Consider the following 21,128-nt stretch of genomic DNA (forward strand, 5'->3'; position numbering starts at 1 on the left):
ACCTACAGGTTCCCTACATCGTCTTTGTCTTCAGAATAAATATCTTGAGGAAACCATGGCCTAACACTCCCTAATCCTCTTTTGGCTTTGGCCTTTAGTAAACTACATGACTCTGGTTGTTTTACAGTCACAGAAACAATGATCTTAACCTCTTCTTAGTGTGACCTCCTCCAGATCCACCAAACTTGGCAGAATCTCCACAAAGGGGGTTTTGGCCTGGGCTTTCAGATAAGCAATTCAGGCTGTCCACAAGTGATACCCTCCCATACACAGTTTGGAATATGCCCAAGGCAGGTTGCTTCTGATACCTGGAGGCAAAGGGGTCACTGCAATACCAGATGGAGAAATAAACCCTAACCAGTGTGTGTGCAAATAAGGCACAGGTAGGATCTGCATGTCCTCTTTGAGCCAGAGCAGGTAGATTATCTGCACTCTAAGCTTCTCAGTCGTTGGTGGCAGCAAAGCCCAAATCCAGAAGTATTTTGAATTCCAGGTCAGAGATCAACTCCAGCCCAGTTGCCTCCTGGTCTCTCTTTTCTGTAGCATGTTTGGAACGTGTCAAAAGCTGCACAAACTGAACACGAGACCATCTGCTTAGCAGCAACAGCAGCTCCTTGTCCTCGACTTCTAGCCTTAGAAAATCCCTTGTCTTGGTGCTGCTGACCACACTAAAGAACGAGTTCAGCAGGAAGGACAAGTGCTCTCCAGAGTAATTCCCAGCAGAACTCCACGAGGAAGCCTGGAGCCTGCCTTGGCGCCATGCTCAAGAAACAGAGCTTGCAGTGTGGAGAGCCCTTCAGAGAGCAGCTAGGATCAGAGGGGAAGGACAAATGGTACCTGCTGCAGCTTTTAGCAGCAAATCCAAATATCAGGGCAGGCGTTTGCTGAGGCGATAGCAAAGCGTTGGTGAGGCTGCCCTGCCTCCCCTCCCTACAGCTGCACAAAGACTCAGTAAGTCACACACAGAGAATGCTTGAGCAGCGGAGGTGCAAAATTGAGCGTATTAACTGAAGCTTTTAATAAGATTTTGATAACAATGATTTTTATGTTAATCTCTAAAGAGTTTGCTTTTGTAACATATAACTGATAAGCATATAATCTAGTTTTAATTTACTCTCTGCAGGTGTTTCCCGATGGTAAATGTTAAATTTTTATTGCTTCCTTAGGCAGTAATAATAGGAGAAATGTCTGTAGGGCTCCCACCATCCATTTGTATGCAGATAGCATCATATTTTATAATAGCTGTAAATCTGACAGGATAGACTCTTAATGTTGAGATGATATAAATATGTGTCAACACTGAATAAACATCTTTGAAAGGAAAATAAAATAGAGATGTTATTAGAGGTCTAATGAAACAACCATAACTGCTTATTTATAAGAGATGTATGCGCACATCCCTGGAAAAAAGTAGAGCCCATGCTGGGTTTGCAGCTTTCTGATGAGCAGGACATGGAGATTCTCAGCAGGGTCCTGAAGACAATGCAGAAATAGATCCTACACTTCATAAAGATGATGACTGTCTATAAACCTCTAAATGTTTGTTCTCTCTGAGGTTTCAAAATGATTATAAATACCATGGTGTCTAAGACTCAATTATGGCTTCTTTCATACAGCTTAGGAGCACAGCATGTCAGGAGTTCCCAAATGAAGAACCAAAAGACACCAAGTACAAGGAAGTGAACCCTGATGCCTGCCTGAGGTGTAATGCAAACACATTTTGGGCAAAATTCACTCAGTATGAGATCTGAAAGGGACTTGATCCCTTAGATCTTACACTTAGCCTTATTCACTGAGCATGCATGAAACCGGGCCTTGTTTACATTGAGTATTTCAAAGACAGCAACACTTTAGGATGTATTTTCCTCAAATAATTTTATCTGTTCTGCAGCAAATGTGGTTCTGTGTCATGCTGTGCACACTGTGTCCATAGGCACATCTCAGGGACCCAGCAGCACAGGCAGAGAGCTGAGCTGAAAGATTCCTAAGATGGAACTGGCTTGGCTCCAGCCAGTGGAGAGCATGGGCAGAGAGAGCTTCGAGCTGTGTTTAATTCTCCTGTAGAGGCATGCCCTGGAAAGGATTACACTTTAACAGAAGTCTAGATATTTCCTCAACGGTGCTGTGATATGTGGCTCCCAAGGTCCACATCATTAGTCATAAAAACAAACAGTCTAACCTCTGAAACAAAAAATACACACGAGTTCATCTGAGTCCCCAGTGACAGGGAATGGGAATACAGCTCGCTGCCACTGGAGGGGGGAAATTTGAAAATCTGCCACATAAGCAAGTCAAAAAAAAACCAAAACACTTTTACTGGTGAATTAAAGTCACAAGAAACAGCTTGGACAATTTAGGTTAAACAATTCTTTCTTCTATTGTAAGTCAGAACACGTATGCTGCTTTAAGGTGGCAGTTTAACTGCAGTATTGTTTCTTCTGCTAGTCTTCAAAAGTGAAAAAAATATTTGTTATGGAGACTTTTTTAAATAAATTGGTAGTAATTAGAAAGAAAAATCCAATCATTTTCCACAGAAAGACAACATGAGTGCAAAGGGAAAGGCAGACATGTCACTTCCTTTCCTGAGTTAATTCACAGCCAAAGAGGATCTGCCACATTGTGCCATGGAGAAGGGAACTGTCAAAAAAACCCAAAACATCACATAAAGAATATTGATTAGTAAGAATTAAATCATTATGAGCTATAGGTAAGATTCAGATATATAAAGTGTTTAGCTCTCTCCTATCTGCTCACTTGTTTTCACATCAGATTTCGTAAACATACAATTTAATCCCGTGACTTCTTCAGACTGAGGATTCATTAAAGGAGGCCCCTCATGAAGTGTTTGCAGTCAGCCTCTGCAACTGCACAGTGCCAGTGTCCCAGGCCCACCAGGCTAGAGGTGAATACAGAACCCAAGCATGAACTCTCTGTTATAAATGCTACACCGTGTCCTTATGCCACAGCAGATAAAGTGGAATATTTTGCTAATCAAGTGTGCAAAATTACAGGAATCAGGCATAATGCTGTGTTTCTTACAACTTAGGTAAATCTTTTCCATGGTAAATGAGTTGTGAATTTCCCATATGAAGTATTTAAACAGATGGATAATCACCACAGCAACCAAAACCACCACAGAGTCATTCAGGAGCATTTCATCTCTGCACACTCCACTGTCAGGTTTCATGCTATAAGGAGGCAGTATTTTATGTAACAGAAGACCAGCCAATGCTTTTAGGTAACTCACAGCAGTTTCTAAGATAGGTAAAAAATCAGAGGACCAATTATAAGCTGCAGAACAGCATTTTTTTACACCTTGGTTCACACTTCAGGGGACCTGACAAACTTGTTGCAGATTCTTCGCTGCATCTGATGTCTCTGCTCCTTTGCATTTGCATTTCTGTTGTATTCTTCGTCCACTTTCTCCTCTCATCTTTTCCCTGCTCTACCAGCATCAAAACGAGGAATGTAACCTCGGTCTCCTTCTAACCGCTGAAATAATTGATAATTCGGGCAGAATAAAGCAGCCCAAAAAGGAGAAGGCAACAGAACCCATGACCTAAGGATAGAGGAGAGAAGTTGGCACAGATGTGAGATACTCCCGGTTGCTGCTGCACCGGCAGCAGGCTCCATGTCCCCGAGCAGCGCTCCCGGAGCCGCCGGCGCTGAGCGCCCGCAGTGCCCTCGCCGTGCTGTGACATCCCCGGGGGCAGCGAGGGGCAGGAGCAGCGGGACGGGGCCGAGCCGGGCTCGGAGCGTGCCCCAGAGCAAACAGCTCTGCGATGTTCCGGCGCTGGTTCGACAGCCAGGGCACGCACGTACCTTTGGGAATGTCCGGGATGGCAGAGTCCCTCCCAAGGGCACGGCACTGCACAGTGGTCCGGGATGCGGCTTTGTGCTCTCCGGGGCACCAGCAGCAAGGACGGAGCACCACCGGTCCTGCTCGCACCCGTACAAGCTTTCTCGTTGAATTGCAGCTAAAACAGGGCTTTTAAAAATCACAAACCAACCTGGACACCAGTGATCGATGGGTGGGAGAGGAAGGAGACCAGCTCGATTCCTGATTTTCAACAGGTGGATGCAAACCTTATCAAATGTGACAGAAGGAAGTTGGATCCTAGGAAGCTTACAGAGGCAGGCATAGCACCTGCTTTTAGAGAGTCTCAACTTTCTTTGTAAATCAACTGGATAATACCAATTTGTCTAATTAATGTGCTTTTAAGTCTAGCCATTTGAGATTATGTTTTTATTTATTCATCCTGTTTGTTATTCATTTGAATATCTCTGAAGCATGCTGCTTCTTCTGAGACAGGTTTCCAAAATGAGGAGCACCTTCCATTGGATTAATATTCAGTAAAATCCCAATAATTTTCTGAAATCCTGAAGTCTGATAATCTTTTTAAAAACAAGAATTCCAGTTTATTTTTAAACATGTAAAAGTCTGAACTGATTTACACTCATCAAGAAACAAAATATTTTGCCAGTTTTCACTGCATACATTTTCATAAATTCTGACAAGATTATTATTTCTCTAAATAATAATTTAACAATATTAAATAATTTGTGGCTGAAAGACTAAACTTCTTAATGAACCATTAGATCTGCAAAAAAAAGGTGAGTGCTAGTACACACACCTTGCCTAAGTTGGAAAATATACTTTTTAGAATTTCTTTATTTAATGTCTTCCATGATTTAAAATATGTTACTTCCTGTTCTGGATTGTTTCATGGTGTTATTGTGAAACACTCATGGCTGCTGTTTATTTCACCACGGATGTGTGTTCATTTCACTGAGGGGTAGAGCTTGGTAATGGGTAAAAGATTTTGCAATCCTGTACTGGGTGGCTCAATATAAACCTTAATTATCCACCTGACTTGCAACAAAAACATTGTACTGTACTAAAGATCTTGAGGCTTGGGATGATACTGGGTGGTGATTACACATGGATTTGTTTGCATTATACAGAGAGGAAGTTAGGGAAAAAAACCAAGGGAAGATGATATAGTGGATAATGCATAGCATGAGGTGAAGTCCACAAAGAGCCTAACTGAGCGAAAGCACATTAAGTAAATAAGAGGAATAAAGAACAAAGGTAACAGCACTGGGGTGTTTACAGGGACAGCGTGTCCCATTTAAGCCGTGCTGCTGGGTGCGCAGGCGGCGAGCCTGGATGTTCAGCTCACTAACCCTTCTATTCTGGCTCAGCCCGGGGGTGACACTCGCCGCCCCTTCCAGCGGGGAGCTGCCCGCGATGGGCGGCATCGAGGTGAGCCCGAGCTGCTCCGCGACCCGCAGGGCAGAGCACGCGGCGGCCCGAGCGCAGCGGGAGCCGCGAGAGGGGCAGGAACCCCTCCGGGACGGGGCCAGACCTCGGGAACCGTGCGATGATCACTGAAAACACCTCCCCGCAGCCGAGAGCCGCCGGGCCGGCGCTGCCCGGGGAGCGGGCGGTGCCGCGGGGCCCCGGGCGGGGGAAGCAGCGGTACCGAGGCGCCGGGGCAGCCCCGACATGGCGGCGGGGGCGGGCGGCGGGCGGGGCGGTGACGCGGCGGCGGCGGCGGCCGGTCGGTCCCAGCAGCCCCAGCGCTGCCCGCAGTGACGGGCGGACAAAGGGGCGCCGCGCCAGCCCGCACCAGCGGCCCCGGGCGGGTGAGTCGGGGCGAGGGGCGACAGCGGCCACGGGGCGGGTGAGCGGAGCGACAGCCGCGGCCCGGCCTGGCCCGTCCCGGGCCGCGCGGCCCCGCGGGCCGGGCCTCCCGCCCCTGCCCTCCGCAGGCCCCGCGGGAGCGCGGCGGGGCCGGGACGGGGAGCGGGGCGGCGGCCGCGCTCCGAGGCCCCGGCCCGGCGCCGCTTCCCCGCGGGGCCGGGGCTCGCTGCGGGCGGTGCGGGGCCGGGGTCGCTCCGAGGGGCGGCGGTGCGGGGCCGGGGTCGGGGCTCGCTGCGGGCGGCGCGGCGGGGCCGGGCCGGGGGCGGTGCGGCGGGGCCGGGCCGGCTGCGGGAGGCGCCGTTATCGCGCAGCTGCCTCTGCCCGTATCGCTGCCGCTCCTCGTCGGAGAACAAAGAGGATCAATTAAGAGTGTGCAATTACCGCCGGGCCCTGCCGGCTGTGGGCACGGCTCGGAACGCCTTGCCTCCCGTCGCTCTCCCGGGGAACAGTGCTCCCCTCTGTTAGTCCGGGGCGGTTTGGGGCCACGCAGCGCTAATGAGCACAACACACGTTTAAAAATCAGCCAGTTTAGTGCATTAAACATAAACTTTAAGTGAGGAAATAGAGACTAAAGCACACGTGCCCTTGAATGTCTTCTCTAGGATCCTTGCGAGCCTGTAGCAGAATGGATCACAAGCGATGCACAGCTGTTACTAAATTTTTCACTGCTTTTCATGCCTCTTAGTTGTGTTTGAATATTTCCTTTTGTTAGTCACCTTTTTAGCATTTAAAACAATAATGTGGTCCTAATAAATTTTGCTGTCAGTGTCAGCATGATTTATGTGTGTGGTCATCCATGCTAATAGTTAATGCTCTGAGACGATTTCATTTTACAGCATCCTGGAGACAGTTACTGGTGATATTTCTCATCATCCTGTGAAGGGGTAAACAGTAGCAGTTTTGCAAAGTATCAGAGCAGTTCTGCGGGTTCAAAGGGGACCTTCCGCCTGCTGAAATACTTTGTAGAATGTGTGCGCCTTCATAGATCAGCAATTTGAGGTGAGGTTAACCAACTTGCTCAAGGTCATGGAGTGTCAGTGACAGAGTTAGCGACAATGGAATCCAGCCATCCTGGCTGCTGGCTCTGTGCTCTCATCATTGGGTGACGCTCCCAGATAATTGCAGGTAGTTTAAACATTGCTTTGCGTAAGTGCACGTTGAGGCCTTCAAAACATTTTAGAGAAACAAAATGTTTATGGTGTGCCTCAGATCCCGTGCTGTATTTGCATGTAGCTTAAAGTAATTGCTCAGCCTGGCATAGGAGGGAATTTTGAAGAAGACTTTGTGGTTTATTTGGTAAATATGTGCTCAAAAAGCATCACTTTTACTGAGTATGTAGTGTAGAAAGACTTGTGTAGATTTAGGGGGTAGATCATGAGATGTAACAAAAGCAGATTACACCGTAATTAGGCAACTTTTAAAGCAGCAGTGTGGAGGCATGACTGTAAAGAGGTTTTCTTCTGAATGAAGTGTTTACCCGATGACATTCTATAGAGTTATTTGCAGTTGTTATGAAGAAAAACAACCAGCAAATGCACTGGGAAGCCATGGTGATGAGGCTGTTGGAAGTTAAAATGGGAACAAAAAAGTTCCTCAGTTGATTTATTTATTCAACAGATACTTGTTAAGTAAAAACAAATCACAATGGATGTTATTTCTGACCCTGGAGAGAAGTTACGTTTCGCTTCTTGTTTTTCCCTGTCAAGTTAAATTATGAAGAAAGGGATTTCAAAGGAAACGCTGGCAGATCTGTGCTATTGTGACACCAGCAGTATATATTTAGTAACTTCATGGAGGAAAGATCCCTATTGTGCTGAAAAAATACCAGTGACAATTGTTTGTCAGGACTTCAAAGGGCACTGGGAAGTGAGCTGGCATTGTTCAGGTGTTGCAGCTGGCCCTGGTGAGTGTTACCTGTGACAGATCCCTGCTCCTATGGGAATTCCATCCTGGGAGAAGCCCATCTGTGCAGTGCAGATCACAGACCTGAGACCACAGATCCTGGGTTGGGACAGGTTTGCTTGTGCTTACCTTTGTGTGCTGCAAGTAATGGTGGTAACTGTTGACCACAAAATTTAGTGGTTGTGGTGCAGTGGAGATGCAGAAGAGCAGCAGCTGAGTTTCTGTTCATGAACTCTCTGGGGTACGTGACCTTATTCTCACCATTAGAGCTGCTGTGGGGTTAATCTGGGCAAAGAAGCTGTGGTGATACAAACTTCCTCTGTAAAAGTGTTGGCAGTTTCTCGTTGATGGGGAGGGTGTGCTGGTATCAAGAGTGTCAGTACTAAACCATCACTTCTCCCTATCATATGTGTGGTTTATCCATCAGTCTTTGGGAAAAGTGCTTTTCCTGCTGTCACTGGGTGAGATGTCCCACCCAGCAAGGTGACTTCTAAGCTAAAACTGTTGTGTCAAAAAGGATGCTGGTTTGCTTGCTTAGGGATACAGGAATTTGTACCCTGAATGACACTGCTGTGTCAGCTATAAATGGGTCTGCTATAGGCCTGCCAGACGTTACTTTTGCAAGTTGGGGCAGTAGCTCCTCATGCAGCCAAGTTAAATAGGAAAAGGAAGCAATAATGGGATATTCTTTTTTAAGATTGGTGGCTTTCTACATGCAGATTGTGGAATCCTGGGAGGTTTGCACACTGTTTTCCACAGATGTGTAACAAAAATGAGCCTGTTGGCAGGTGTAGTGATCCATACCTCCACTGATACTGAGAGCTGTGGGGTTTTGGACGCTGAACTCTTGCCGTGGACTGATCTGAAGAAGCCGAAGGTGCGGGATGGAGCCAGGAATTGGAATGAAACATGTGCAGTGTTTAAATAAAAAACTAAAGCACCAAAATAATACTGATTTATAATAATATATGAAAATTTTGTTCAGCATAGTCAATTAAATTGTGAAGCAGTAGCTTGCTGTTGGTTTAATGGTATCTGAAAACATTTATTTGAAAAAAATCCCTTTTGTTAATGTCAAAATTTGCCTGTATTTCTCTTACATATGATGAGTGGAGTGTAGATACATATAAAAACCAAAGACTCCAACATATTCTTACTGCATACTGCATTGAGCTAACTTTGGTATAAGAAATTTAAATAAATAATTCTTCATCTTCTGCCTATGACAAGCATCAAAAGGTATTTTGTATTCCTGTGTGCTGCAGTTTTTTCACTTAAGCTTTTCATATATTCTTAATATGTTTGACTGGAACAATGAAACTCACTTTGCAATAGTGCATGAAGTTGTTCAAGAAATAATACTTACACCTCCTGTGCAAAAATAATTCCAGAGTTTGTTGATTCTTCTGAAACAAAAGGGATTCACCGTAATTCCGAGAAGCACTCAGAACCCAAATTCCACTTAGAGAGCCATTTCTTTTTCTAGACTCTTCTTAATAAGGTAACAGAACATCAGCTTGGAACACTGTCATTGGGGATTTGTTTTCAGAATATTATTAGTAGCATTTCAGTGAAGTGGAAACAAACCTGTGCTCTGAAAAGGAACTGGATCATGGGGAAAGACATTCCAGTGAGATCCATGAACTTGAGTTCTACAGGGATAATTCGCTATTTTAATAACTAAATAAATAAAAATAAAAGTTTAGTTTGTGAGTAAGAATCAGAACCTGTAAATCTGATGGTATGACAGATACACTTTTGTAAACATATGAACGTGTGTCATGTTTCAAGTATGGAATATGTATCTGGTGCTTGGAAATGTGATCATTGTGATGTTTAGAATGAGGGAACAAGCGTTTGTTTTTTGATTGTTCATAATGTTTGGGCTATTTGCTGCTAGAAATTTCAGAAGCTAAATTCTTTAAGGTGCATCTACCCAGTGTATTGAGCTGGAGACCAGGTAAAATGTACCTTATTTTAAAAAGCTCTATGGGAAGTGGAAATTAGATCTAATGAGTCAGTAGGAACTTTTTGTTGTTTCAACATTTTTTGCTATAAAGTTAGATCTCAAAGGACACCTTCAGTTTGATAATTAATCTATAGAAGCTGCAGTAGAATATGACCTTCTTCAGGGGAGGAGAAAGACTTTGTTCTCCCTGTCATGTGTTAAGTCAGTGGTATGTGTGCTGAGGAGTCTGGCCTTAATTTTATTTTATGAATTACATTTGGGATTGTTTCTTGCTTGGGTCATTGGTTGTGGTTTTATTTCTGGAATGTCACTCAAAATAAAACAGAACTGTGGGGGGTGGCAGAGGGAGAATTGTGATGATTGTACTTCGGCTAGAGTAGTGGTGGTAGAAAACCTGTCATCTCTTAATAAAATAGTGAATCCCAAATCTGTTTGCTGTTACTCATCCCAGTCATTTTTCCATTCATTACCTGTAACTACACAGTTGGAACTGGGAGTTTGGTTTAAACAAGACATGCAGGTGTTCCCCATTCCTTTGTTCTGAATCCCTGGGATTTGACATACCTGGGTGCCTGGGTGAGGAGATTCCTAACTTGTTACACCTCATCCAGGGAGGTCATCCCCACGGAAAGGTTCCTGCCCAAACAGTGACTCCTGCTGCCTCAGTGTCCTTGCGTTTCCTCAGTTCTGCCCTCGTGTTTCTGATGTGTTGCTGTCCTGAGGCAAGGATGGGATTTCTTTCTGCTGTCGTTGTTTGGTTGTGTTGCAAAGACCCAGCATAAGCAGCTCTAGTCGTGGGCTGGGCCCCCAAATGCTGCCCTGATACACTGGAGAGGTGCTTATCCATTTATTTTGTAGCAGTTTGTTAAATAGATGGAAGCCAGTGCAAACATTTTTTATATTTCAGTATTTTTGAAGGAACATAAGTAGAGGTAGATTCGTAATCAAGCATCATGGTTTATATTTTTGCAGCTTTGTTAACTGCCTCAGTTTAGTATAGACTTATGGAAATAATCTTCTTGCCTTTTCTCTTTTTTTCCCCTTTTTTTTCCTTTAGAATTGCCAAAATGCTTTGGAATTCTTAAACGATTCAAAAGCTGAAGTCTCTGAGGATACAAAAGCATAAGAACACAAGAAGCAGCAAGGAGGATTCAGTGCCAATGCAGCAACAAAAAAGACAGCCAGAGTTAGTGGAAGGAAATCTTCCTGTTTTTGTTTTTCCTACAGAACTTATATTTTATGCAGATGACCAGTCAACACACAAGCAGGTGTTGACTCTATATAACCCCTATGAGTTTGCCTTAAAATTCAAAGGTGGGTTTCTTAGGTTAAGTTCTATTTAAGGGCTAGTTGATGATCTTGAACAGTCCAATTATAATTCATGTAAAAATCTTATCTGTGACAAAACCAAGCTCGTCTCTCTACGTGTATCTGTTGATGAAGCTGGTGATGTGTTAGTTCATGATTTGTTACCACTCCTGTCCTTTTCCTTGCAGTTCTTTGTACAACTCCAAATAAATATGCGGTGGTGGATGCTACTGGTGCAGTGAAGCCTCAGTGCTGTGTTGATATGTAAGTAGAAGTTGGTTGGGTTTTTTCCTAATATACAACTTTTTATTACCTTAATTTCTTTTATTATTTAAGAGGTTGTAAATGACAGCATGCCTGTTATAATACGTAAGTTGGATAAAGATGTGCTTTCCTAATCTCCTGTATACTTGTGGTTCTGATTTTTGCTGTTCTTTCCCTCTAGAGCAGAGCTGTTACAATATTGGAGATAGGTCCTTCTTTAATTTTGCCTTTGGGCATAAGTAAAATGCCAGTAAATGCATCTTGTAATGTAGTTTGTAATCCAGGAGTGAGAGTAATATGAGGCTTCTCTGAGCACCTTTTCGTTAGAAATAACAAGAAAAGCAAAACCCCCAGGGCTGAGATTTGTTTGTGGGAAATATTCGTTTGCAGATTGGCAAAATGGAAATGTATGCAGTTCTACTGAGCACATTTTCCTGGGCCATGTAAATAAAGGTGGTTTTGCCTGCCTTTCACCCTGACCACATGGCTCATTCTCAGATCTCTGTGCCCGCCCTTGATCTCTCCTGTCAGGTCTCAGCCCAGTAGCTCAGAACAGGAGGAGGCTGCTTAAGTGACCACAGTAATGTACAGGGTCTGTAGGCTGCTGAGAGCTGAAACAGAGTAGGTGTATAAGCTAAAATAGACCAACTCTTTTTATCTTCTATTTGCCACATTATTTCTGTGCTGATGTACAGACACAGCTGAAGAAAATCTGAAGTACCCAAAAGAGCAGACTGAACTTTTTGAATAGACATTTTCCAAACTGTAAAACACCACCTGGAATCTCTGTCTAGCAAATGGCCATATACAGAAACCCTTTGTCAGATAAATAATAACTGTTCTTGGGGAATGGCTTTTTATTCCTATAGACTGTTTTCCTTAGGTGCAACTTGAAAAATTCCAAGGACTCACTAAATAGAAAGGAAGTTTGGAGCATGGAACCGGAAAGTTTCAGTAAGCAGGGGCAACAATGCTAAAAATGGAACTAAACAGGTCAGACTACACCAGTGTACCAGTGAGCTATTCCATTCTTCAGAAGACATTTACACAAGCTTGATTACATTTGGTTGAACAAATGTGTTTTATTAAATAAAGGAAAATAAGACAGACACATGTTCCAAGAGGGTTTTTTTGTGCAGCAAAATCCCCCATCCCATTCCAGTGGTTGCTGTCTAAGGACAGTGTTTACTGCTGGGATATGAGCAGTACTATGCAAGTGTGGCCATTTGCCAGATAAACAGATATTCTACAGAGCTTCCAATTATGCAATGATCTCTAAAAAGAAACAGGAGAATGGATCTGTTTATAAGGGTCTGCAGAAAATATCTCCTTGCTTGGCAGCAGATACATGTTCTCCTAGCACGGTGTTATGTAAAGATTCTGTTTAGGTTGGTAGTTGGTACCATGGTACTAGGAGTAGGAACACCAATTTAAAAGGAGGTGTTCAAGGAAGAAATCAGAGTTGATCTGCTGTGCTGATATGCTGAGAGCTGGATGAATTCGGGTTGTGGGGGGGAAAAGCCTTTTGTTTTAGTGAAGACAGTTGCCCAGCCAACACTCCACTTGCTGGAAGCCTGTCATAAGCACTCTCCTTTGCCTCTGAAATGACGTAAAACATCACTGCAGCCTCTTGCTGAGGGGATGACTCGGTCTCTGTTTCTGTGTTGAATAGTCTATTCAAACCAGATACCAGTTGCAAGCACTGGCTACGTGCTAATGCTTTTAGATATCTTGATGTGATATAGTTCCTTTAAAGAAGGACTGAAAAACAAAAATCCATTTTTTGCAGCATTTTAATGTATACAGTATCACAAAGATTGGTTTCTTGAAGCAATTTTAAGGCTACTGTTCTGTGTTTCTAAGGGTACAGTTATTTTTTTCTACCCTCATGAGTTGACAACCTTCTTTGTATGTATGTTCTTCAGATCAGCTGCTGTTATCTTGGAAACTTAGAATAACCTTTAACAAAAAACATCTGGAAAAAATAGTTGAAATCCTTATTTACCCCGAGAGCTTATATCACTTCAAAACCTAAATGTTGTAGCTTTTCAATGCTAGATATGTATTCTGATGATGAATCACAAATGCAGAGAGGAGGCAGTTGAGCACAGCACTGCTCAGAGGTCTGTTTTGCTGTTGATCAGTGCTATTTTAAAGCTGTGCTTTTTATAGGTTCCAAACATGCTCTCAGTGGTGGGTTTCTGATTTTGAAAATCCCTAGCTGACTCTTGTCTGTAGAGGGAATGAGTTTTGCTTCTGAGAATGCAGAATTGTAAAGCTTTGAGCCCGGTTTCCTCCAGAAGCTGGACTGTTGCTTGCCAAACACCTGTCCAACTCCTTTCCTTCCCTGGCCACTCCAGTCCCCTCAATCCTTTTAAAATCACTGGCCAGCATCAAACAACTTCGATACAGGAGGAGGGGGCATTTTTCAGATCATTGATGTTTCATCAGTTGGCAGCAGGGCCTCAGATTGAGGCAGAGATGGGCTTGGGATAAAGACTTAACTGTCCTGTTTGGCCAGGAGCATTTATATTTGGGAACTGAAGCAAACATAAGGAGGGGAGAGAGGAGGTAAGATAAGTCTTCACGCATATGGAATGGTGGAGGACATAATGGAGATCTGAATTATTCCAGTTTATCTGGAGGAGGGGGGCCAGAGGGAAGACTTGGTGATATATAGAATGTAATTCCACAACAGGCATGCTTCTTAGTAGTTCATCAGTTTGAAAATGTTGTTTTTCTGCAGCGTGATTCGTCACAGAGACGTTCGGGCTTCTTACTATGGTGTCATAGATAAATTCCGTCTCCAAGTGTCTGAGCAGAGCCAGAGGAAAGCATTAGGGAAAAAGGAGATCATTGCTACTCTGCTTCCATCTGCAAAGGAACAACAACAACAAAAGGAAGAGGAGGAAAAACGAATAAAAGAACACCTGGCTGAAAGTGTCTTTTTTGAGCAGACTTTGTGTCAACCAGGTAACTGAAGTATTTTTCTACTCCTATGTTCTGAATCAGTTTTGAATAGCTCAAGTGACTAGACTTAAAACATTTTTAAAATATAAACAGAAATACATTTGAAAATAATTCATTTTGCTTACCTGTAAGACTGCTGTCTTTATCACTTGAGGATGGCAGTATTCAAGAACCCAAACTGGGGCTATTCTGTTTGTGCTGTCTCAATCAATCCAGACCCTTGGCTGCTCTGTGTTTGTATGTTATACCTTGGAGAGTGCATCCACTCTTCCTCTGGAGCAGGAGTTCTCATGCAGACAATGGGAATTTATCTGTGAAAGGATGCTAGTTACTTTTTCCCTTGGGCTCTGTCAAAACATACGCCCCTTGCGAGTTTGTTCCAAACCCTTAATCCCCCATTTCCTGATGAGCAGGAAATATTGCCAGAACATCTTCTAAAGTGCTCCTTGTTCTGTGCCCTGTCCTTTGTCTGTCCCACAAGAACAGAAGAGCACAGTTGGTGGCTGAAAACTCTGTGTGTTTCATACACACAGTGAGGAAGTGAATCAACAGCCTTGAAAACCTGGGCCAGACAGTTAAATTGAAGGGATAGGATATAAAGTGTCAAGTTGTACCTGAAATGAATCTAAACTGATTCTAGATGGTCTACATTCTTCTTACTTTTACTCATTCGTACTGAAATGTTCTTGTCACTGTTGTATTTTTCAGAACAACAAAAACCAATTCCAGAAAATAGATGAACCTCCTTGAGAGTATTCATGTAGTTAAATTAATGTTTCACTATTTATACGAAGTTTGTTGGCTGGCGAAACACTTTTTATTAAAAAACCCTCATAATAGATATTAGTAGGATACACAGTTAAAGCAAACCTACAAGGGTCTCTGGGCTCACAGAACAAAATGTTCCTGTGATAGTTGATCCAGGACAGGGCCTGAGCCATCCTGAACAATCTGATACTGGTCTAACTCCAAATGCTGTTTCTCTGCTTAAAAGCCTCATTGACTATGGTATATTGCAGTAAAAGAAGAAGCAGGAAACAAAGAAACTGCAGTTTTGCATGTAACCTGCAACCTGGAAATAAGAGATTTATGGAATTAAAATGGAGCACATATTGCTGGTTGCTGAGGATAGGAGAAGTTGATAAAAACATTGGCTGTTTTCCAATGGGTTTTAAGGATTTGGTTAGAGGTATTCTGCTAACATGTTAACAGCTCTTTTCAAAGATGACACAGTGGGCTTTTGAGTAGGTTCCAGCTGTTAAAGTGCAGGACAATAAAGACTATGAAGGACTCTTTATTGTCTGTGGTTTGCATTTCCTTATTCTGATAATACTGGACTCTCAGAGTGGTTCACTCTCACAGTTTTTAAAGTAAGATTCAAATTTTACTGATTTGTGGCATCTAAACTGACTGGCTGAGGTATAGCCCTTGAACCCTGTAAAGAATGAAGGGGAGCTCACCTGGCCCAAGAACCTGTGCTCCTGCTGCAGGCAGGTTTTGTTCAGGAGGTGTGAGCAGTTACCTGCCTCTGCAGCTCTTTTGGGTGCTCTGATTGATTACTGATCACTGAAGGAACACATCAAGGAATGGAGTCAGGATGCACAGGGAAACCTGAAGCATTGCTGGAACATCCAGCTGTCCTGAGTGTGTATTTATAGCAACTGGGCCCGTTCCTCCAGAAGGGAGTGGTTTGGGAAGTCATGTGAAAACAAGCTCCAGCATCAGAGCAGGGAGCAGCCTCCTCCACTGCAGAATGCAGGAGGTTTAGAAGGGTGGGCTTAAGACTTGTCTTCCACCCCCTGCAAACTCCAGAGCAAAAAGGAAAATTGAGGATATTTCAGCTCCCACGCACTGCAGACATTTTTGCAGAATATTTAATGCTTATATTATTTAGATCTTCCTTATGATTGTGGCTCTCTTGCTTTTTCAGAAAACAGAACTGCCTCGTCGGGACCTAGTTTACTCACAGTCTTCCTTGGAGTGGTGTGTGTCGCAGCACTAATGCTACCTACATTGGGGGAAATGGAATCCCTGGTGCCTCTCTACCTCCACTTAAGTGTGAATCAAAAGTTAGTAGCTGCTTATGTTTTAGGTGAGTACTTTGGATTTTTTAAACATTTTCCTGCAAAATCTGAGTTTGGAAAACGTCTCCTGTCTTTGCCAGTGGCCTCAGGAAACTGGATGGAAACAAAGCACCACGTTAGGTTTTGTTTTGCACCTCAGCTTACATCTTAATTTGTAGCCATGGTGATAGCAGGGTAAATTAGTTATTGTAAGTGCTTTAGACCAGATTTGAGTTGATACCTATTGCACACAGGCTCCTACATGCTAATTGCAGCTTTATTTGATGATGGGCCAGCAACAGTCATCTGCCAACACACCTGAACAGAATGTGCTGTTTCTTACTCTTGCATTGCAGTAGTTACTCTATTGCAGAATGTAGAATCTGTTATTGTGCTTCTCTCCAGCCCCCTGTGAGCTGTGTTTTAAGGCCTGATTCTCAGTACCTGTTCAATGAGCAGTTGGTATGTGTAGCAGTAAATTGTTGTAAACCCTGTCTGAGACCACTACCATCCCCAGTTCTTCCTGATTTGTAACTTGCTCCTGCATTAGCTAGGGTAGATGAGTTGCACATTTCATTTGTTATGACTCTTTCTCTATAACTATTTCAGATTTGAAGAACAGTCACACTAAACTCAGTTCTCCTCTCCCACTACCTGGCAGAAAAGAGGATTTAAAGGAAAAGAGCTAGGCAGCTCCAAACTGATAGCTAGAGGTGAGGTAGTGATGGGGTGCAAGTTCTGGTGGTTCATGCACACCCTGCTGACTCACAAAGGTCCATCTGCTGAAGTGGTTTGGAATCTCCCTCGTGGCTCTTTGCCCAGGCTGATGCTGATGGATTCTCAGATCAGGGCCTTGCAGTAATCCTCACTTGGTTTTTATCTCTGCTTTTGAGAATTACTCCAGGTTCTGCTGGTGTCAGCTACAGTTTTAAGCCTTTTGACTTTATACATTTGCAAGAACTGAACCTGTTTCTAGATTCCCTAGGAAGTTTTGAGAGGTTTTGACTTCTTTGCTGTCAGTGCTTTTAGTGTTCATGGACAGATTCTTTTATGTGTGACTCTTGCTCGTGTAGAAAGTCAATTGCTCTTGAGAAGTTGAAACCACTTTGTTCCACAAGGAAGGACAACTGGATTGTGGAGCATTTCATTGGAAAGGGTTGTTATACCACACCAACAGAACTGTATGATATTTGAGAAGTATCTGATTTGCAGAAATGAGTTAAACCCTTTATTGTCTGCAAGCCCCTGTACAAGGGGTACAGGATGTTCTCCAGAAGCCTCTGCTGTTCCTCTGAGGTGATGGAATTGATCCAAGCTAAGGATCCAGCAGCTGTGGGAGCACTGATTGTCTGAACCAGTAGAGACCTTAATAAATAGCTGAGCTGTAGTTCCTCTTCAAGGGACAAATTGCTGATCTATGGAAGGCAGTGCTTCTGCCTTCACCATCTTCAGAAAGTAGCCAAGTTCCATCAGTACGGAGTGGCAGGAGATAAAATAGTCTCAGAAATGTCTTTATCCATGGTGAGATCTGTAGGTTTTAGCTGAGCTTTCTGCAGTGAAAAGCTGTTACAGTGACATCATCTGAGCCTGCAAGAAAGTGAGATTGCTCAAGAACTGATAAATTGTTATTTTGATGTTACATAAGGCTGGAATTCAGGGAGCCCTGATGTTCTTCCATCCACCTCACTTTGTGCAATATAACCCATGGCTAAAAACTGCAGATTTGTACTTTTTCCTGTATCAGCATATAATTAAAATGAACTTTTCAGTGTGTCATGGGTAGGTTTATTAGCCCCCATTTCCTGTTTTCATCTGGTTTTAATTCTTTTTAACCTCTACCAGAGCAGTCCTTTTTTTCCTCCCTCTCTAAAGGTCACAACAAAGAGTCTGTTGAAAGCTCCCTCTGCAAGCTGACAAGGAAGCTTAACATCTTTGTCTAAAACTAGTCTTTGATCAGTTATTATTCACAGAGCAGAAAAAAAGCCTTGGAGCCTTCAACTGGCCTGTATTACTGGTGATTCAGCATTTGAGTGACACTGCCCATAACTGGCCCCCACGAGGAGTAGGGTTTGAGTGCTGGTGTAACACTAACCCCAGTCAAAAGTTCAGTGTTAAGATTTTCCTGTAGAGAGGTCAGTAATTGTTTGGAATATTTCTGCCTTCTTTGACATTCAGTTATTAGCTGCACCACATATCAGTGTTGATTTTTGACTATGTCAAAATTTGGAGTGATACTTCTAATATTTAAGTGTGTATATAAATGCATTCTGCATGTATTTATGCACTTCTACCATATTTTCTGGCCTGTGACAGGGTAAACTCTTTATTTTAAATGTTTTATTTTGAGTGAAATAGAAGTGTTTAGTTCTTAATTCTTGTCTTTCAGGTCTCATCACCATGGTTATTTTGAGAACATGAGCAATGAGTTCATAGGATGTCAAACACCTTACTGTATATTCACATCATGAATGTGGACTGCCTTTTACTCCCATTTGGCTCATTAAGATGCTAGCAAAACTGTTCAGTGATTTAAGATACCTTCAGAAGTGTAATATATTTTAACTGTGTATAATAAATGAAAGACTCAAAGCACTGTGCGGTGCTTCTGTAACAGACAGCTATGAAATGTTCAGTGATACCTGTGAAAATAATTTGAAAAAAACTTTTATATCTATGCCTACTGTAAAAAATCCTTATTAAAACAACATTTGTTATTTTTAGTCTATGTTCACATCAGTGCGTGATCACTATAAAAGCAAACTGTCCTCTGTAAAAACGCTCATTTGGTTTGTGGCTGTACCTGCTGAGGCTGGCACATAACACTTCTGTATATACACACCAGAGGGGTGAGAGTCGTGACTGATCATTGAGGAAAATGAAAAATTCCATCAGTGGAACTGAAATAAACCATGAATTTTAGGTGAAGAAGTAATTCTCAAATTTCTTACTTCATCATTACCAATATATCGTTGAGTGCTCATTTTCTTACCTGGGGAAATAATTTCTTGCAACAGTCATTTTGTACCACAATTACTAGACAATAAAACCGAGTTCTGTAATCAGATTCTTCATTTCTTAGGGATGCATGGAAGTGGCATTAATGGAAGCTGAACTCATACTAATACAAAATTAATCATTTTCTCTATTTTAGAGACCAAACTAAGTGAAATAGCAAAGGCATTTCTCTACATCCCTCCCCCCACAGCTACCACAGGGACTTCTTTTCTATCAGAAACTCCTGCTTAAATGCCAGTTTCATATTTGAGGTGAACATTAATCTTGTTTCATACAACAAGTATTTCCCTTTATTTGACATTTCATTGTCGAGATGTTAATTCTAAAAGGGCAGCTATTACTGCATTGGATTCATACAGACAAATCTTTGTTTGTAAGAAGTCTATAGAGTATGCTCTGATATGAATAATAAAGTTTGGAAATCAAACCTTCTTTCCCCCTGCATGTTTCGGGTGACTTTTCTGCTTATGCATGGAGATATAAAGAAACCATGCAAAAAAGTGTTTCTTAAAAAAAAAAAAAAAAAAAAGGAGAAAGAGAGGTTGAAATGAGTTAACTGCGACATTTTTTCTTACACAGTGCTACTCCAGTTTGATTCTGGGAAGAGCTGGCATTGTGTCGTCCATTGATCAGCATCAGATGATAAAGTCAAACATTAACATTCACTAAGGAAAAAAACCAAAAAAGGTTCCCAGCTGGCTTACAAGCTGTGTGCCAGAGCCTGCTGCAGGCACAGCACTTCCCTCCAGCACTGAGCTCGTGGCTGGGTCTGTGTTTCCCTGCCCCTGCAGGGCTCTGTTCTTGTAGCTTCACTGTTCCTCAGTACCTGCACTGTGAATTCTGATTTTCACCAGGTGGTTTAACCTGCTGCTGAAGGGAAAGGTGAGGGAGTGGAGCAGAAGTTGGGGAGATAAAAGTGCCACGTGGTACCTTATCTTAGCACCCAACAGCCAGGCTGAACGTTTTGTTGTGCCCAAGCAGATCAAAAAAGCCCAACACAAACCCTTTTTTCCCCCTGTGTCCTGGAATTCTGGTCATGGGCTGGGATGATGTTTTGCCAGGCATTGCAGTAGTGCAGAAGTGACAATCTCACTGTAGGAACCCAGAGTCACTGAGTGACTGTAACCAGCTCTGACACCTGCAGCTGCCTCAGTCCTGCAGGACAGTGCATGGGGAGGGGAGATCACAGGACACAGATGCCAGCAGTCATTTTCAAGAAATCTGGAGGGAAATGATTGGTTTAGAAAAACACCTTGACCAAAGAAATCAGAGCAAAAAGTTATTGTAAATGAAAAAGACTAAAAACATTGGACCGTTTCTTTGTCAAGGCAACGGAGGAGCAATACACAGCAAAAAAAAAAAAAAAAAAAAAAAGATTAAATGCACAGAGTAACTCAGCAGATGTAGATAAAACTGGTGCTTGGGTGAAATAAGGATGACAAGTGTGAATTCTGACTTCTTTCTCCTTCAGGGAGGTTGCAGCACACTGCAGAATCACAGATTTATCCCAGTTATGAAAACAAGACCTGGGGACTGTTTCAGTTCAGCACTGAGGGAGAACATATCAAATTATGTTACAGCATAGTCACAGCAGGCACCAGTAAAATGTTACCAGGTGGATACACAAGATTTTGAAGATAGTTCCTGCTTTTATGTATATTTATATGCATGCACATACCTCTAGCACTTACATACTAGAGTTTCAGAAAACACTGAACACCTTTGGAAATCAGACCGAGACCCTGAATATACCTCTTAGAAACACCAGGAAAACCAGTTAAGTGTTCACGTCATTTCCCATTCCTGACTCCTAACACAAACAAACAGCCATTTCCTTGCAATGGGCAAGTGTTTGCAGCAGACAGTTGGGAGGGTTTGAGATCATCCAGCAGAAACAATCCTGGTGTTTACCCACGCCTGCCAATGCAGT

The 21,128-nt window shown here is 42.9% G+C and overlaps 1 protein-coding gene across 2 annotated transcripts; it reads left to right on the plus strand.

Moving 5' to 3' along the window:
• Positions 1-5,113: 5,113 nt before the first annotated feature.
• Positions 5,114-19,630, plus strand: MOSPD1 (motile sperm domain containing 1). 2 transcript variants are annotated; one of them, XM_038164759.1, is made up of 6 exons: positions 5,114-5,266; positions 10,636-10,892; positions 11,075-11,150; positions 13,897-14,123; positions 16,051-16,212; positions 18,570-19,630. In XM_038164759.1, exons 2-6 carry the CDS (start codon positions 10,739-10,741, stop codon positions 18,599-18,601), a joined length of 651 nt encoding a protein of 216 aa, XP_038020687.1. In that variant the 5' UTR covers positions 5,114-5,266; positions 10,636-10,738; the 3' UTR covers positions 18,602-19,630. The 2 variants fall into 2 exon arrangements, with proteins under 2 accessions (XP_038020687.1, XP_038020686.1); XM_038164758.1 differs by lacking the exon at positions 5,114-5,266 and adding an exon at positions 5,510-5,649.
• The last annotated feature ends 1,498 nt before the right edge of the window (positions 19,631-21,128 follow it).

Source organism: Motacilla alba, chromosome 4A (genome assembly GCF_015832195.1).
Source record: "Motacilla alba alba isolate MOTALB_02 chromosome 4A, Motacilla_alba_V1.0_pri, whole genome shotgun sequence".
Taxonomy (NCBI): domain Eukaryota; kingdom Metazoa; phylum Chordata; class Aves; order Passeriformes; family Motacillidae; genus Motacilla; species Motacilla alba.

Excerpts from the sequence above, each read along its gene's own strand:
- MOSPD1 (XM_038164759.1), top strand. The coding sequence starts at position 10,739 with ATGCAGCAACAAAAAAGACAGCCAGAGTTAGTGGAAGGAAATCTTCCT. Across the intron at positions 11,151-13,896 it reads CCTCAGTGCTGTGTTGATAT|CGTGATTCGTCACAGAGACG; the intron begins GTAAGTAGAAGT and ends GTTTTTCTGCAG. Across the intron at positions 16,213-18,569 it reads AGTAGCTGCTTATGTTTTAG|GTCTCATCACCATGGTTATT; the intron begins GTGAGTACTTTG and ends CTTGTCTTTCAG.